The sequence below is a fragment of the Lathyrus oleraceus genome, chromosome 4 (assembly GCF_024323335.1).
Source record: "Lathyrus oleraceus cultivar Zhongwan6 chromosome 4, CAAS_Psat_ZW6_1.0, whole genome shotgun sequence".
Taxonomy (NCBI): domain Eukaryota; kingdom Viridiplantae; phylum Streptophyta; class Magnoliopsida; order Fabales; family Fabaceae; genus Lathyrus; species Lathyrus oleraceus.
In genome coordinates this window covers 380,002,171-380,014,336 of record NC_066582.1, presented here as the reverse complement: position 1 = coordinate 380,014,336, position 12,166 = coordinate 380,002,171, and the positions used below count along the sequence as shown (strand labels likewise).

The following is a 12,166-nucleotide window of genomic DNA, read 5'->3' as shown; positions in this document are numbered from 1 at the left end:
GTAGAGAAGATCCTAATAGCGTTCACATCCACAAACTTATCGATGTTGGGGAATAACACTAGCCCATAGATGCGAAGTACAAATATGGCTTCAAAGGCGCCTTCGCTCATGGCCTTCCCATACATAGTAGCTTGAGCGATGAGGAACTCAGAAGGGAGACCTTGAATTCCACCTTTGGTAGTCATATGAGCACCAACCAGAGATTCATCAATATGCAACATATCAATTATCTCCTGAGAAGTACGAACACTCTCTAGGCCACTGAACGGAGACTGATCTAGGATAGGTATTCCCACAAGATAGGCATACTCCTCAATCGTAGGAAAAAGCTGGAAATCCGGAAATGTGAAGCAACGGTACAAGGGATCATAGAACTGCACTAATACACTCATCAAACCTTCGTCCACTTGAGTAGCCAGAATAGATAGAAGCTTCCCATAGCGAGCCTTGAAACCCAAGGGATCTAATACATAGGATGTCAAATTCGTTAGCTCTTTCAAGTCGGGTTGTCTGAAATTGTACTTCTTCGTATTCCTTCTTTGTCTTTCCATGTCTGAAAATTTGCAAATAGACCTCTTAAGTTCCTTGAAAATTTTCTCATTATTGATGATATGGATGCGAATGGGTGCATGAATGCATGGATGCAACAATCACACTCAAGGATCAAGAAAAGCACACCAAACAAAGGTCATGGGATGGATCATGTCATCCTTAATATCAATCATCCATTTTGGTGGATTATGCTTTACACCTTATCAACACCCAAGTTCCATTGATATTAAGGATGCAAGAACGGATCAACCATGAATCAAGGGTTTGTTGCAAGTCACGAGCATGGAGTCTCGGTTAAGAACCACCCAAAGGGAGTGTACTAGGGTTTAAACCTGCCAAACCTGTTCTACAAGAGGTTCCCATAGTCATCATCCCATCTTTCGGATATTATCGGATAAATAACTACTCGCATTCCAAAAATATTCTCAAGAGAGACTCTTATGAGTGTAGTATCGCGTAATAATCGTATCAAATCTTACACTTGATCAACTTTCGCACTACATCCTAAAAATAGGGCAAGATGGGCTTGGTAAACTAAGGTCCTTGGCTTCTAAGGTCTATATTGGAAAGAGTAATGCCTAACCACGACTACTCGTGTGACATTATTGATCCCAACATGACCTCCACCAAGTGAATGGGCTTGCAAGTCAACTTGCTAAGGAATAACTCCACACAAGTTGACAAGACTATGCCATTCTCCTATCCTAAGTGCACTCGAGTTCGGGTATAGAACTCATCTCACAAAAATCACCAAGCATACAAGGAATTAATATTCAAGCAATTCAATCATTAAATATAATACAGTAATCCCAAATTGCACAAAATATGTCACAAAATAATATACAATACAATACAACAAGTATGAAAAGTAGGCAAAACCCACTAGGCAAATTATCCCCAACAGAGTCGCCACTTTTCTGTAGCGGGGTATTCGTTACCATTAGAGATATTGGCTAAACCCAAGGTAAACCATACAAGTCGAGTCGCCACCGCACTTCTAGTTATCTAAAGGAATGGTTAGAAAAAGAACAAAAACCTAAGAGTTTTATCGAATCAAAAACTAGTAAAAATGTCAGAGATCGGGGTAAGCGGGTTGGTTATGCAATTGGAAGGTGTTAAGCACCCAAAACATCCTAGGTACTCCTAGGGAGCCCTTTTCACACTTGTTGTACGGTTGGTATTTGGTGAAAAATTATTTGTGCAAACATGATTGAAGAGATGAGAAGAGAATATACAAATTATTTAGAATTTTTGTGTTTGGATGGATAAACCCATTGCCTACGTACCATCTTAAAAAAGATTAGGCTCAAAACCTCGTAGTTCGGGGTAAAAATCTCAAAACAAGTTGGTGAATTGATTGGGTCAAAAGCCTTAAAGTCTTTTGTTATCCAAGGGAGGAAACTCAACCTAAAACCACAAATCCACGATGTGAGGATAGCTTCAACATGCTAATGAGGGGTTAACCCAATAATAAGCATGGAAGTCTTTTGTTATATTTACCAATGAAGAGTATTTACAAAATATGGTCAAAGTTGACTTAAAGATTCAATTCAAAATAAGTGTTATAAAGAGAAAGTTTGAAAATCAAAAGCATAATGCTGAGGTTTCTAATGTTTGAAAAGAAGTGTTAGATGTTTGCACAAAAAGTTTTGACTTGGGTTAGAGTGGAGGGAAGAAGAAGAATGGCTAAAGTCCTAATCATACAAGAGATGAAGGATAAGAAACAAGACCACAAATGGAGTTCCTCTCTTGAGATCATATTGATGATCCAAGTAGCTCCCATCCTTTGGAATAAGCAAGCAAATAAGTGTAAGCTCAAGCAATCAAATCAATCAAGAAAGCTCTTAGAAGATCCCCAATGGCTATTGTATCTTTCACTTTGGATGAACATGGCAATAGTTCTTCAATTTGGCTCAAATAGGATTCCCTAGAACAAAAGCTCACAACATCAAAAAGTTCTATGAAGCAAATCAAGAATGGACAAGAGTGAGTTTAGAGATTTTGGTCCTTCTAATCCATCTTCAACATTTAAGGCCTTTTTACTCCATTTTGCATAGGGAATGTCCTAGAAACTAAGTCCATTTGTCCATTTTTGCATTTTGGTCCACAACAATCAAAACAAAACACAAGCACAATAATATATACACAATTATGTGCTCAAGTGAGAAAAAGGCAAATTGCATTAACATAAACATGTGCTCAAGTGAGCAGAGGGAAAAGCAAATGAATAATATGTACAAGAATAGTAAATTGCATAAATGTAAAGAGCAAGAAGTAAATGTTAATGGTTAATGGTTAGTGTTAATAGTTAGTGTGCCATAAGGTAAATTTACCGCTATGTTAAGCAATCGTAATTAGACTTATGTAAAAGTCACAACTATCTGAGGTCGGTCAATAATAATGTAGGTAACAACACAAGTTAGAGGTCTTGATTAGTGAATCAAACTCCAACAACTTGCCATGCCAAAAAGAAGATGAGAAATGATCTTGTATTGATTTAGGTTCTTTGCATAATTTAGAAAGCAATCTATCCTTAATGCAAAGCCATTCACTTGATCCATGATCAAGATGAATTAGATTTGAATCAAGGAAGATTAAACCTCCATGTATCAAGGCTAACCACCAATCTTTAACTCATTAATCAAAAAGAAAAGAAGAAGAAGAAGAAGAAGAAGATGAATTATTAAAGTACATTAATAGAAATGGAAAGAAATAATCAACAAGTATTGACCGAAGATAGAGATGATCAAGGTCAAACAATGGTAAACAGAAGTAAGATGAAGATTAGAAGTCAAGAAACAAGAGAAATATTTTTGGTATTTTCACTATTAAAATAAAACTTGAATTAAAATAATAAAGGAAGGTCAAACTTCAAACTCACTTCAAATCAACTTTGAAAAGTCCAAGTGAATTATCCCAAGTTCAACAAGGTCAAACAAAGTTTGACAAAAAATTTCAGCATTTTTAGAAGTCAGAAACTATTTTAAATCAATTAAATATTCATAAAAATAATCTAATTGAATTAAAATCTCAAATCAATCTCAAATCAATTAATAAATTGATGAGAATATTTTTCATAGATTTATCATCATTCAAATAGGTTGGAAAAATATTTTTGTATTTTTTGGATATCAAAAACTATTTAAAATGAATTAAAAATAAGCAGAAAAGAGAAAATTCCTAAAAAATATCAAATGATAAAATAAAAAATATTAAAAATCATTTTTAGAAACTAGAAATTAAAAGGAGAAAAATGCAATTGGTCTCATATTTTTTGGACTAATAGTGGAGGAGATATGAATTTTTTAAAAGAAATGGAATTAAAAGAAATAAAAGAAATTAAAATCAGAAATTAGAATCAAATGCTACCTCATTAATTGAGGTGGATCATCACACGGCCAGGAAGCGCACGTTCACCATATCCACGATTCAATTAAAGTGCACCAAGCCATTAATATAGTCATAACAATGAACGTACTAGATTACATCTGGAAAAACAAATGGAAGGCTCAGATCTAATTTGGAGACCAGACAGTGGCCAGCGCCACCGTCTTCTCGGCCAAGCTCCAAGTTGCAGAGAAACAAATGCTAACCAAATGCTACGATCCAGGCACCAATCGAAAACTGGGGTGATGTACATCACCCCTGTACCAACCAAATCGACTCTAGGTTTTTACATTGAGAGAAATCAGAGATGGAATTTTAATGGTGTTCAACTGAACTTGCTAGATTTCAAAAATTCGAAGCTCAAAACAATTGCCTCTATGCAGAGGACTTCAGATCACACAATAACAGCAAGAAATAACCACAATATAAGCTGATTCAAAGAAAATAAAAGCTGAGGTAAACCTCTGATTTGCAGAGCTTAGAGTCACAATTCCTTGGTGTGGATGCTTGTAGTTTGTTCCTTGGATCAAAAGGAAGAAGGCTAGGGAACTTTAGATCAAAGAAAACAAACGAGGTAATTGAATTCTAGATCTGAAAATTGAGAGAAAAATGAGTGAGTTCCTTTGGTGTGAGGGTGAGGATCCAATTGCACAGCATTTGGGACGCCTTCAGGTTAGTGAAATGAAGAGCATTGGCATTGTATTTATAGGAGAAGCATGGCTGAAGTGCATGAACATTCCCTTGCATGAATGGAAATGGCCTCCATGCATGGGCCTGTACAGGCGCATGGAGGGCCCAATTCCACTTGGATTTGGCAGTTGATCATCATCAAGTGCAAACTGGACGTGCAAATTGTGCATAATCATCTCATGCAATGCAAATTTTATGAATTTCAAAAATTGTATCATAATGTTCATGTCTTCGAAAATGGCTCTTCCAAACTTGAATCACCACCTTATGAGTAATGGTTGGAAAGCTATTTGCATGAGGATCATTCTTTATGTTGATAAAAACTCCATTTGAGCCTTAGAAATTATTGAAAAGTGGTCATGAAGTGTAGGGTGCAAAACATGTACATGTGAGGTTTTCAAAATTGGCCAAAGTTCAAGCCCTTCTGTGTCGATGATGCAAGCTCCAAATGAAAAAATCTTCAACAAAAAAGTTGTATATCTTTCCAAGACAATCAATTTGGACTTAAATTTTTCATCTTTTGGGTTTTTGATGAAGAAGTTATGGGCACTTGAAGTTGGACTTTTTCACATTTCAATGCCTTTGGTCCAAAGTGACCTATAATGTTTTGCATTATCACATGTATTTATTTTAAGATTTTGAAATTTTTCTCAACATAAAATTTGAATTATACATCTTACACTTTCCAATTCACTTGATCCCACCTCAAAATCATGAAAAATGAAGGAGTTATGTCCTTGGGAAGTTGACCTAAAATTAGGGTTTCAGTCAAAATGACCTATAATGTCTTGGAATGGATGATGACCTTCCAAGCTTCAAATCACTTTTTGATGAACACGAAAGTTGTTCATATGGTCCTTAATAACATTGTTTCTCTTTGGGTCATCTCCATTTGACAAACACATAAGAAGTTAGGTCTCAGTGTATTTCAAAATTGTTAGATGAATTGACTGAACAACTTCTCAAGTCCAAACCTCATATCTTAATGAATTGATGATTGAGGACACTCAACTATGTTCAAATATGCATGAAATGATGAATGAAAGAACTTCCCTTGATTTCATTTGATCATGGGTTGAGGTTGCTTCATGAGCAAGGCATAATTGATGAACAGATGAATTAGGGTTTCCTTGTGAAACAAACCTCAAACCCCTTGATTTGCTTTGATCAAAATGATGAATTGAGATACTTGGGAGGCATATTTGATGGATGAGAGCTTTGGGAACCATTGCCATGCTTTCCTTCATATTCAATTGGCTCTATCAATGCACATAGGATCTCCTTGAAGCTTTGGACCTTGTGACTGCTCAAGCTACAAACAAGAAACGTTGGTGACATATTTTTGTGTTTTTGGTTAGAAAATGAAATGAGAAAAGCAATAATATACTATTCAAGCATGCTTGATGATATCAAACCAAATCTTAAGGGATCCCACCCAAAGGTAAGGACCCAAGATGCTTATGAGCCTTGAGGTAATGCAAATGCAATGTTATGATGCCATGAGGGATCTTAGGGTCAAAATTAGGGTCTTACAAGTACACAAAACATCTATTAGGGGTCAAACAAAACGAAAGCAGTGACGATTCTTAGTGAAGGCTAGAATACCTGACTCGACTAGAGATACAATTTTTTTTTGCGAAGGTACAGTGACGATTCATAACGAAGGCTAGAATACCTGAAATCCTACGGGAAGATCAAACAACTCAGTGGTGATTCTTAGAAACGGCTAAGAATACCTGAATCTGCTGAGGAGAATACAAATGTCAAGTGACAGTTCCTAGAAAGGGCTGGAATACCTGATATCTCCTGGAGAAAAATGAATTCAAGGATGATTCTCGGCTATGAATGTCTGACTCGGCTTGGGGAATGAATCCAAAATGCCTCTAGTCTAAAAAATGAGAATTCAGTGACGATTCTTAATAATGACTAAGAATACCTGACTCTTCGGGGAAAAGGAAAAATGTGTTGACTTTCTAGGGATAGAAGAAGTACAGTGATGTTTCTCAGCATTGACTCCTCTGGGGAAACTTGACAATGAAATGAAACAGCTTAGCGAAGATTCCCAGTAACGGCTGGAATGCGTGGTTGTGCTTGGGAAATGTTTAAAGGATGACCATTGATTTTTATTGGGGGAATTCCTAACAACGGTTGGAAAATTCCGAACTCTGACGAGTTAGTTTGAGTAAGTTAAGGAGATACTTATGATGTGATGTTATGTATGCCAATTCATGTTTGGGCTTTCATTGGGAATACATGAAATGTAGGGTTTGCAAGTTATGCCAAGTATGTTTGGGCTTTGTGGAGGAGTGTATTTGGGGAATGCCAGTGGTGATTGGGCTTAAAAAAGATGATTGGGTGAATTGTATTGACTTTCCGATACTTGAGAAATTGGAATTCGACGTCCAAGCAAGCGCTGAATGTAATGTTTGAGAATTCCTATTGGGGGGAGAAATCATCGGCCTAGTCCAAAGAACTGTGTGACAACCTTGGGTTGGAAATGTGTTTTGATTACCTTAAGCAAAATTCTAAAAGGAATGTAATTCGATATTGTCTCCCTTATAGTTTTTTTTTGAAAAAAAGGTCTTTTAATCGAAAATTCCCCATGTGATTTTATTTAGAAAAAAGTCATATTTCATAGACAAAGCAAGAAAAGTAAAAATATGGAACACATGCGAGGGAACTGATTTTTATGGACAATTGGTTCCACAAATAGGGAATTTTGTACAAAGGAAAGCAATTCCTAAAAGAGGGGATTGCGAAAAGAAAATGATAATTGTAATGGCAATGAAACATCTCGAGTTTCCTCTAAATTCTAACTCTTCTATATGCTCTATGCCTTTGGTTGCCCTTTCATCTTGCTTTTTTGAAGGAGGGTGATAGGATTGACTTGTTGGGGACCCACATAATTGACTCGCCAAGAAATGAAGAAGGATTCCTTGCGGGAGGCAGCCTCTTGCTCTTATTAAATCCCTAATTTTTGCCTAGACCGCTCTTTCGGGTTTTCAGTCTACCGGGATACCCATTTTTGCATAAGTTGCCCTTTCGGGTTTTCAACATATCGGCCTATATATATATATATATATATATATATATATATATATATATATATATATATATATATATTAAGCATAGTATTTTTTGACTACATCCGCATTCACCGGGGATGGAAGATCTTCACCATCCATAGTTGCAAGGATCAAGGCTCCTCCGGAGAAGACCTTTCTTACAACATACGAACCTTCTTAGTTTGGCTTCCATTTTCCCCTTGGGTCATTATGGGTTGGAAGAATCTTCTTTAATACGAGGTCTCCGGCCTTTAGGCTGCGGGGGAAAACATTTTTGTCACGTGCCCTCTTGATGCGCTTTTGATAAAGTTGACCATGGAAGATGGCTGCTAAGCGCTTCTCATCAATGAGGTTTAGTTGGTCAAATCGATCTTGTACCCACTCAGACTCATCAAGCTTAACATTTGTCAAAATCCTTAAGGAAGGAATCTCTATTTCGACTGGTAAGACTGCATCCATGCCGTACACAAGGGAGAAGGGAGTTTCCCCAGTTGAAGTGCGAACGGAGCATTTCGTGCCAATCTTTGTAGGTTTCCACCATCTTTTGCACGATCTTCTTGATGTTTTTTTTAGCTGCCTCAAAAACGCCATTCAGCTTAGGCCTATAAGGCGATGAGTTGTGGTGGTCGATCTTGAAGTTTTGGCATAGCTCTTTCATCATTTTATTATTGAGGTTCGATCCATTATCAGTAATGATCTTGTTGGGGACCCCATAACGGCATATGATTTCTTTCCCGAGGAATCAAGTCACCACATGTCTGGTAACGTTGGAGTACGAGAATGCCTCCACCCATTTTGTGAAATAGTCAATGGCTACAAGGATGAAGCGGTGTCTGTTCGAGGCAGTTGGCTTTATGCGTCCGATCACGTCAATGCCCCACATGGCGAAAAGCCAAGGTGATGTTAACACATTGAGAGGCGTTGGTGACACATGGATCTTATCGGCATAGATCTGACACTTGTGGCAGGTTTGGACATGGCGATGACAGTCAATCTCCATAGTCATCCAATAGTATCCGACCCTTAAAATTTTCTTCACCATAGTGCTCCCACTGGCACGCGTCCCAAAGGATCCTTCATGAATTTCCATTATAATCTGGTTTGCTTCTCGCTTGTTCACACATCTAAGCAAAACCGAATCATGATTTCTCTTGTATAATACCCCTCCACTTAAGAAGAATTTGGATGATAGATTTCGAAGATACTTCTTATCGGTGATGAACGCGTCCGAAGGATACTCTTGGTTCTCTAAGAATTTCACGATGTCATGGAACCAAGGATGACCGTCAGCTTCGTCTTCTGCTCCCAGACAATAAGCAGGTTCGTCCAAGTAGTTCAGGTGAAAGGACGGAGCTTAGTTCTTTCACTTAACTTTAAATATGGACGCCAAATTTGCCAAAGCGTGAGCTAGCTTATTCTCTTCTCGAGGGATGTGGTGGAATGTAATTTCATCGAAGTAGGGAACTAGTTTCAAGACATGCTCTTTGTAAGGAATGAGCTTATGATCTCTAGTATCCCAATCTCCTTTGACTTGGCTGATTACCAAGGCTGAGTCCCCATAGACCTCCAGGATTTTGATTCTAAGATCGATAGCAGCTTCAATACCAAAGATACAAGCCTCATATTCGACCATATTGTTTGTATATTCAAAACATAATCGGGCGGTGAAGGGGAGGTGGAAATTAGTTGGAGAAGTGATTACTGCCCCAACGCCATTACCATGAGCATTAGAAGCTCCATCAAAAACCGGGGATGTTGCATCGGGATCAGGCTCGGGTCCTTCCTCGATACCGGGGATGTTGCAATCCCTAATCAACATGATATCCTCGTCGGGGAATTCGAAATGCATAGACTGATAGTCCTCCAAGGGTTGTTGTGCAAGATAATCAGAAAATACACTTCCTTTGATGGCCTTTTGAGTGACATGTTGGATATCGTACTCGGTTAAAGCCATTTGGCATCGGGCTATTCTACCGGTTAGAGCCGGCTTCTCAAAGATGTATTTGACAGGATCGATTTTAGAGATCATTAATGTCGTATGAGTGAGCATGTATTGTCTTAAATGTTTGGCAGCCCATGCTAGTGCGCAACAAGTCTTTTCAAGCATCGAATACCTACTCTCGCAATCAGTGAACTTCTTGCTCAAATTGTATATTGCATGCTCTTTTCTGCCAGTCTCTTCATGTTGGCCGAGGACACAACCCATTGATCCTTTGAGAACGGTGAGATACATGATTAATGGTCTACCAGGTACAAGAGGCATCAACACAGGAGGTTCTTAAAAATATTCCTTTATTTTCTCAAATGCGTCTTGGCAGTCATCGTTCCAAATGATGGCTTGATCCTTCCGAAGAAGTTTGAAGATTGGATCATAAGTGGCAGTGAGGTGAGATATGAACCTAGCAATGTAGTTCAATCTACCTAGGAATCCTCGGACTTCGTTCTCGGTTTTGGGTGCAGGCATAGCTTGTATAGCCTTTACTTTCTCGAGATCTACTTTGATGCCACGTTGACTGACGATAAAACCTAACAATTTGCCGAATCTTACCCTATATGTGCATTTGTTGGGATTAAGCCTCAATTTGAACTTCCTTAGCCTCTCAAACAGCTTCTCTAGATTGACAAGGTGTTCTTCTTCAGTTTGAGACTTTACTATCATGTCATCGACGTAGACCTCAATCTCTTTATGGATCATATCGTGAAAGAGAGTGACCATGGCTCGTTCGGCGTTCTTCAATCCAAAAGGCATCACCTTGTAGCAGAAGGTTCCCCATGGTGTTATGAAAGTGCTTTTTCCATATCTTCTTGAGCCATGCGGATCTGGTTATAACCAGAGAAACCATCCATAAAAGAGAAAACAGAGAACTGAGCGGTATTATCTACTAGCACGTCAATGTATGGCAGTGGAAAGTCAGCTTTGGGACTTGCTCTATTTAGATCTCTATAATCTATGCACATTCTTAGTTTGCCATCCTTTTTAGGTACAGGCACAATGTTAGATATCCATTAAGGATAATTGGAGACCGCTAAGAAGCCTGCGTTGAGCTGCTTTTGTACCTCCTCCTTGATTTTCATAGCCATGTCGGGACGGGTCCTTCGTAGCTTTTGCTTTACTAGAGGGCATTCTTCTTTAAGGGGTAGATGATGGACCACAATGTCATTATCAAGGTCGGGCATATCTTGGTATGACCATGCAAACACATCTTTGTATTCCTTCAAGAGCTCAATCAATTTTGTCTTCACCTCGTCTTGTAGAGCGGAGCCGACTCAGACTTCTTTCGCTTCCACATATGTCCCAAGGTTAATCACTTCCGTAGATTCTTCGTGCGGCTGGATGACTTTTTCCTCATGCTTGAGCAGCCTTGCCAATTCATTTGGGAGTACGGCCTTTTCCTCACACTCTTCATTAGCATGATTAATCGGGTTGTCAAAGTCGTATGAGACTGTAGCAGAATTGTCATTGGTGGATGTCGAGGATGATCTGCATGATTTGAGGTCCACGCTTTTATTGGTATGAAAGAAAGGATGATTTGAAAAGAAAGGATGATTTAAGAGATGCCATGGGAGATTCGGCATCTTTGGATTCATCCCTTGCTGGGCAAACCATTTCAACATTGATAACTTCAAATGATTGGAATGAGATTTCCCTTATCTCCCCTTCTCCTTCAATGTATCGGAAAGATGCGAGGTGACTTACCACAATGTCCTCCTCACCCTCGACAACAACTAGTTTATCATCAGCTAAGAATTTCAATTTTTGGTGGAGCGTTGAAGTGACTGCACCAGCTTAATGGATCCAAGGCCTCCCAAGTAGACAACTGTAGGCTGGATAGATATCCATTACGAAGAAAGTGATAAGGAAAATATGGGGACCAATCTTCATAGGCAAATTCACCTCACCGATTACAATTCTTCTAGTCCCATCAAATGCTCTTACTATAAGCTCACTCGGCTTCATTACGAGTCCTTCAATAGTTAGTTTAGCAAAGGAGCTCTTAGGAATCACATTGAGGGAAGACCTAGTGTCTACCAAAACTCTTGATAGGACTGTGTCCATAAACTCAATAGAAATATGGAGAGCCTTGTTATGATTCCTCCCCTCGGCGGGAAGCTCTTCATCATTGAAACCCAAGCTTAAGCTAGTAGCGATATTGTTAACTACTCCTTCAAACTGACAAAGAGATATCTCTTGCAATACGTGAGTTATCCTCAGAATTTTTACCAAAGCATCCCTATGGTCCTCAGAGCATATTAATAAAGATAACATTGAGGTCTTCGAGGGTGTCTGGTTAAGCTGATCAACTACTCGATAATCGCTCTTCTTGATAATGCGTAAGAACTCGTCTACTTCATTGGAAGGTGTAGGGTCTTGTCTTAGCTAAGCGCCATCAATTTGTTTTCCTTTGTCTGAAGTTGAAGGATTGATAGTTCCAATTGGAGTGGGTGTCGGCGCAAATATCCTTCCATTTCTC

General features: G+C 38.6%; 1 protein-coding gene across 1 annotated transcript; it reads right to left on the bottom strand.

Moving 5' to 3' along the window:
- Positions 1 to 9,057: 9,057 nt before the first annotated feature.
- Positions 9,058 to 9,723, bottom strand: LOC127137623 (uncharacterized). The gene has a single exon (XM_051064069.1). It carries the CDS (start codon positions 9,721 to 9,723, stop codon positions 9,058 to 9,060), a length of 666 nt encoding a protein of 221 aa, XP_050920026.1.
- Between the last annotated feature and the right edge of the window lie 2,443 nt (positions 9,724 to 12,166).

Bases quoted from the DNA above. Each gene is read 5' to 3' on its own strand.
- LOC127137623 (XM_051064069.1), bottom strand. From the start codon at position 9,723: ATGATCTCTAAAATCGATCCTGTCAAATACATCTTTGAGAAGCCGGCT.